Source organism: Lygodium microphyllum, chromosome 19, assembly GCF_053477565.2.
Source record: "Lygodium microphyllum isolate KBCC chromosome 19, Lygodium_microphyllum_v1.1.10, whole genome shotgun sequence".
Taxonomy (NCBI): Eukaryota; Viridiplantae; Streptophyta; class Polypodiopsida; order Schizaeales; family Lygodiaceae; genus Lygodium; species Lygodium microphyllum.
In genome coordinates, this window is record NC_141153.1 from 133,816,303 (window position 1) to 133,822,441 (window position 6,139).

General features: G+C 46.0%; 1 protein-coding gene across 1 annotated transcript; it reads right to left on the reverse strand.

The window, feature by feature from the left end:
• Positions 1–1,111: 1,111 nt before the first annotated feature.
• On the reverse strand, positions 1,112–5,911 carry LOC148020405 (uncharacterized). Its single transcript, XM_087700704.1, has 4 exons — positions 4,894–5,911; positions 3,179–3,237; positions 2,936–2,973; positions 1,112–2,845 (listed from the first exon to the last, which is right to left on the reverse strand). The coding sequence occupies exons 1-4, from the start codon at positions 5,485–5,487 to the stop codon at positions 1,350–1,352; spliced, it is 2,187 nt and encodes a 728-aa protein (XP_087556830.1). The 5' UTR covers positions 5,488–5,911; the 3' UTR covers positions 1,112–1,349.
• Between the last annotated feature and the right edge of the window lie 228 nt (positions 5,912–6,139).

Genomic DNA, 6,139 nt, shown 5'->3' on the forward strand with positions numbered 1-6,139 from the left:
AATTTCCCTTATATCTAAGAGAAAGCCAATATGTCAACCAATATTCAATCAATTATCTTTTTGTGACTCAACCAACGACTCTAGAGGAATCCCCGGGGAATTCACTATATGTGTACCTTTTATATCACATGCGTTCAAGGCTTATTTATAAATATCCTTATATGTGAATTTTCCCTTGATACAACATAACCCTTTTCTATTCAATCTATAAATAATCCCTTTATATGGGACCCTTATGTATATTAAAAAATGTGTGAAAATAGTATTTTTTAAATCCTTTATGTTTAACCCACGTGATACATACATATACTTATGAACTAATCTGCCTAAGTAGGAATCATTTGGAAAACTCATCCTCAATCATCTTCCACATCACTTCCACCATCTTCAACCCTTCATTCCTATCAGCACCATGGAGTTAGTTAGGATCCATCGAGCTGAAAAGGCTAGTTGCATGGGAGCTCCCCATTTGTTAAGTGGACAAGAGGCTAGTTGCATGGGAGCTCCGCATGTGTTAAGTGGACTAGACCGGGGAGTTAATACCACAAATTTGGGATTTAAATGGGGATAGCGTCACTAGGACATGAGGCGAATAGTCCTAGCAGGTATATAAGTGGGTCAAAAAGCATGTTGTATTAGATCTAAGGTCCAAAACGCATGTGCATTGGTGGCTGGCTACACCCAAATTGAGAGATGTTGGTATGATGTGGCATGTAAACTCTACCCCAACATATTTAAAACGGGAGCCATGCAAGTGATTTCACATTGTAGCCGTTCAAAGGCTTGCATAGGAGCGACCACTACCGTCGACCATGCCCCGCCCCGCAGGCTATATTTGATAGATTCGGCGTACATGAAGTCTCGTGTAACTGACCTCGTTAAACCTCAAGAAGAAGCCAACTTTGCCAATCTAGTGCTGGCTGAGAAAGAGCCTTTATTTTTTGCCGGCAGATCAACGAAAAGGATGGCGATGCATACACACAGATAGGCGCGCGCGCGCACACACATATATACATATACACATAGCACCTCTTTCGCGAACTGGCTAATGTACATCGGTTCATATGAATTCGTGCACAAATTGAACCTTACTATAAAAAGTAGCGCCGAGAACCTCAAAAGAGAGATTAACAATAAAGATTTTATTACTTTGGGAGCTAGCTAGCAGCAATAGCAATGTTGGAAACTGGAGAGGGCACACTACCTTACCGATAGGCCGGCTACTATCGCCCGTGTCATTCATTACCACGAGGATATGATGTATATACATACATACACACACACACATATATATATCTATATTGGGTACCCCAAAAAAAAAAACATAGTCGTATGTTGTATACAGATCATCAGACGAAATGAGAGTAGTCGGGCCTCCACTCAAACGGATCACTGTTGAGTGGACAGCGGTACAACGATTGCGATACGACATCATGATGCGCCGGAGGTGACGTGTCGATACCGGGCTGGAGAGCTGCCTCTGCCGCTGCCGCCGCCCGACGCTTCGACGGCCTGGATATGACCGGCTGCTCCAGATCCGGCGCCGTCATATAATTCCTTTTCACATGACTGTTCAGCTTCGGTAACATGGGATTGCCGCCATCGCGGTACTTGTTGTCGACGCATGAGCAGCTGATCTTAGATGCATTATTACTGCTGCGATATTGATCAGTGCTTGTGGTATAAGCAACTGACGAGGAATTAGTACTGGCTTCTTCTTCGTCTTCTTGAGGTATGCGGGTACCATGTGGTACTACAGCTACACGATCATCAGCTGGACGATGATCACGATCACGACGAGGGGGAGCTGGAGCCGGACGGGGCAGTCCCTGCCCATCGGTAGTAATTAGCGATGCCCTCCTCTGGATATCGTTGATGGAGCGGAACACCGGCCGGCACTTCTTCCGCCATCTTGTGCCAGTTCCTATATTAACATCTGATCCGGCCCCGGTAAATATACCCTTCTTCCGCGCCTTCATGTTCATCGCCAGCTGATCAGAATCCAGCACTTGATCCGCTTCATTGCCGTGATTAACAGCTCCTGCAATATTACGCTTTCCTGACTTATTGCCAGCGCCTTCTGCCGCTGCTTTTTCAGTTTTCTTGAGCTTACATGCACTATTGCAAGCAATAGTGTTAGTATCATCAGCTGTCTTAAGCTTAAGGTCGTTGCCCCCTGTTAATGGCGATGTGTAAGTACTTGGCAGCTCCTGATGTGCTACTCCGATCTTACTTATACCTGCTCTGTACTTCCTGCCCTTGATATTATTCGGACTCGTGATCCCTAATCCATGCTGACTATCAGAACCATCCTCGTGTGTGCTTCTTCCCCTCGACTCTTGTTGCTTCTCATCATCACTAGTGATCTCACCCTCCGGCCCTATCTGGAATCTCGACCTTATCTCCAGCTGTTTGGGGCCGCCGATGGCGCAGCAGTTGGACGTGTTCCCATCGTCAACTTTATTATCAGCCCGGCTGTTGCAGCTTAGCATCACTCCCTCCTGAGCCAGCTGCTGCTTCTTCATCATCTTCTTCCACGCCTGTTCTCCCTTACTCAAATCCATATTCTGTTCCAGTGTTGCCGATTGGTCGTATCCACTAATTTGATTGAAAGAAGCCTTGGGCCCACCAACTAATTTAACTGCAGCTACCTTCGGCCAAGTTTGCACATCTTGCAGGAAGGCATTGTCATCTGATGAACTGCTATCACCTGCAGCAGGCGCTGTATGTGATCTCTGATGCACCAATTCCTTCTTGCAGGCCGGATACGGGTTCCCATTATTGCTGCCAGCTGTTGGAACTTGCGGCTGATGCATGGGACTATAAAATCTTGACCTCCTCAATCCTGCATATTTAGAGTTCACATTAAACACAACACAGCATTTGACACATTGACCAAGAGTTGTACAAGTCAGCTGAGGGTTCAGCTTGGTACCTTTCAAGCTAGGCATGGACCATTTTGACAGAATGTGCCTGCATATAACACAACCGTTGAGACACAGTCCAACGTAGAAAACCATCCTCTAGGGTCTACAAGGAAATCAAAAGAAACCGAAAACCAAGGACCTAATTAAGAAAGGAGTAAGAAACCTACCAGTTAATCTACGCACCAATGTAAAAGTGTGCAATTAAGGCTGTTGCATTGCTATTCTCGAAGGCACAAGCATCATATACTAACCTTTGAATTTTCTCGGTCTCCGATTCTGCATTCTTATCTTTGTCAGGTTCACGCTTGCTCTGCAACATGCCGATGATCGATCAGAATTCAGATACGTGACCCATACCACCGCCTATATGTGCAATATAACCTCGGCCCCTCGGTCCCCGCACATGCCCACTCATATACATGTTACGTTTGAATAAGCATTTCACAGCCCTAGATTCAAGCTATATGTCGATTTCATATCTCATAGAACTATAGTCCGTAACCTCTCAGTTTAGATACTATCTCGACAACAGATACTCAAGTGACCTTGTATCAGACTCTTGATAGTCATCAGAATCTTCCCAATTAAAATTTCCCAATTACAGTCCCATGTTGAATATCACAGACGCGTGAACAACTGGGCAATAATGAAAATTTGAAAAACAAAACCATACATCGCATCTGAGTGATTCTGCAATATGTATGGTGAATGTCTTCTGTGCATGAGACACCAAGTGGCTAAATCCAGTACTCGTTAACTAACGTATGAAATTTTGCATCAAAGTTCATAAACTCCTGGTATCAAGGGAGAGGTCTTAGACTTGCTTGATCAGATGAACTTTAGTAACTACTGACCTAATCGAGGAAATAATTAGCTCCTCAATCATCAAACCTCAATAACATGTGTATGTGTTGAACTCGGGAAAGAAGAGAACTAATAGGCAATCTGTCGTTAAGGCATCTCGGCTAGGACTGAGGTTGGCATGCATGTATAATATGCAAAGGCCAACCTAAGTAAGGTGGAAAGGATAATTATCTCAACCCTTGTACGGAAATTTTTTGGCTGTGGACTGCTGCAGGTGAGGAAATGTTTTGGCCGGGGACTGTCGCATCCATATCGTATGTGCTTAGAGCGCAATATGTGATGTCGGTTGTTTCCCAGTTATATAGAGATATTGAAAGACAGGTTGTTTCCCTAGTCATGTCAGGTTTTTCCCTGGCTATGTAGGAGAAATTGAAAGACTGACTGTCACAGACACAGACACATATAAGGTCAGGTAGGTTACGCAATGTGAATACGGCTGACCGCGAGCACATAGAGAGAGAGAGAGAGAGAGAGAGAGAGTGGGGGGGGGGGGGGGGGGGGGCTTGACTAATTAGATGTAGTTATTCATTAGAGAGGGCCTGGGCTCATGTGGATTGGAATATCATCACTACGGTAACGTTAAAAGGGGTCGAAATGATTATATTAAATTATAGGGTGTGGAGAGGCCTCTTATGAATGGCTAACTTAATTGGACGTGAAACCCATCCTGTAGCGGGAAGCAGCTAGGGAAACGTAGGAGACGTTAACGGGGAAGTCCTCTGGCTGAATAAAAGGAAGGTAATAGTTATCAGCTTATACAGGTCTGTTGGTTGCAACACCGGAGCGAGGCTGTCTTTATTCCGGCTGGCGATTATGACATATGATAAAAGGAAAGTGAACTAGGGATTATATCTGCTGTGAGAATGGTGGTAAGGGCGAGGAAACAAAGTAAAGCCTTTACTTTGTTCTGTGATCAGACAAAAGAAATGACCTAACCCTAGCTAGCACAGGGAAAACTGGCACCAGCAGCAGCAGCAGCATCTTGCTTCAGTTTATGAACTTCGTGGGGTAATTTTAGGAGGAGAGCTGCAGGGCGAGGCACAGTTTAAAGAAGGTCCCATGGTTAACAACACAAATGAAGAGACTGAGGATAAATTAGTACCTGGGAGAGTGGTGCTGCAGCAGCCGACGGCCGGAATCTGGATGGAGATATAAGGGCAGCCTGCTTGGACAACAACGCATTATTGAGCTCCCTCCTGCTCCCCTCCTGATCTGAGTCCGGCATCAGTTTTGTAGCACTGTGTATAAAATTTGGAGCAGCCTCGGCAGTACTACTGTTAGGGTTCATCGTGTCCACGCAGCACCTTGCGTCTGCCTTACCCGCAACAACAGTAGTCGAGCAGCTCCTCTTGGCATCTCCCGTCAAATCACGAATCAAGGCCTCCCGTTGCTCTCTGATAAAGCTGATATTAGAAGTACTGTCATGAGCGGCACTAATGGCTGCAGCGGTGGTAGCAGTAGTACTGCTTCTGCAGTTGGACACAACACGCTCATCCTTCTTGGGCGACGTGGCTGCTGCAGCGGCTACTGCTCCTTCTGATCTGGGCCATTGGCGCAGGTTCTCAAGTACATAATTGGCATATACTTGATGCGTTAGATGGTGATGATGAGGAGGAGGAGGGATGTTAAGGCCATGGACGAGTCCCTGAACTCCACCGGCGGACGTGGCGGCAGGGCAGCGCTTTCTGATGCGCATCCTGCTGGAAATTTGCTGTGTGTAGAGAAGAAGATCGGCAGCGGCAGGAGCTGGAGAGAAGCGCCCTGAATTATAAACTAACTTGAGAGAGAGAGAGAGAGAGAGAGAGAGAGAGAGAGAGAGAGATCAGAAGACTAGATCACGCGCCTTCTGTGAGACAATATTTATGCCTGCGATGCGAACCAAGCTGATGATATATACTTGACGGAGTCCGTCTCATCTGTAGTATATTTATCACAATGAGGCTATGGTTGTTGTTGCGGTAGGGCAACAGCTGAAAGTAGGAAACTTGGACATGGGCAGGACCTAGCTAGCTGTCTCTTTTTCCCTGCGAGAAAGAGAGAGGCACGGACACACAGAGAGAGAGAGAGAGAGAGAGGGAGGGAGGGAGAGAGAGAGAGAGAGACCAACAGAAGGTTAGGGTTTTTTTTTCCCCCCTCTCCAAGACGACACATATGTGACGAATCAATATATCTATCGCTCTGCTCGCAGTCCGTACGCCCTCCCCCACCATCCACTCACACAACACACAATACACATACCATCATACGCACATATGCATACATATACGCGCACATGCAGACAGGCACACATACACAAAATACATAACACATTCTGACATACATACATGCGTTCATTCATCCTTGCACGC

Coding starts and splice junctions, on each gene's coding strand:
- LOC148020405 (XM_087700704.1), bottom strand. CDS start 5,487: ATGCGCATCAGAAAGCGCTGCCCTGCCGCCACGTCCGCCGGTGGAGTT. Junction 3,238..4,893: donor CTGCAGCACCACTCTCCCAG/GTACTAATTTAT, acceptor GGCATGTTGCAG/AGCAAGCGTGAACCTGACAA. Junction 2,846..2,935: donor GTCCATGCCTAGCTTGAAAG/GTACCAAGCTGA, acceptor CTAAATATGCAG/GATTGAGGAGGTCAAGATTT.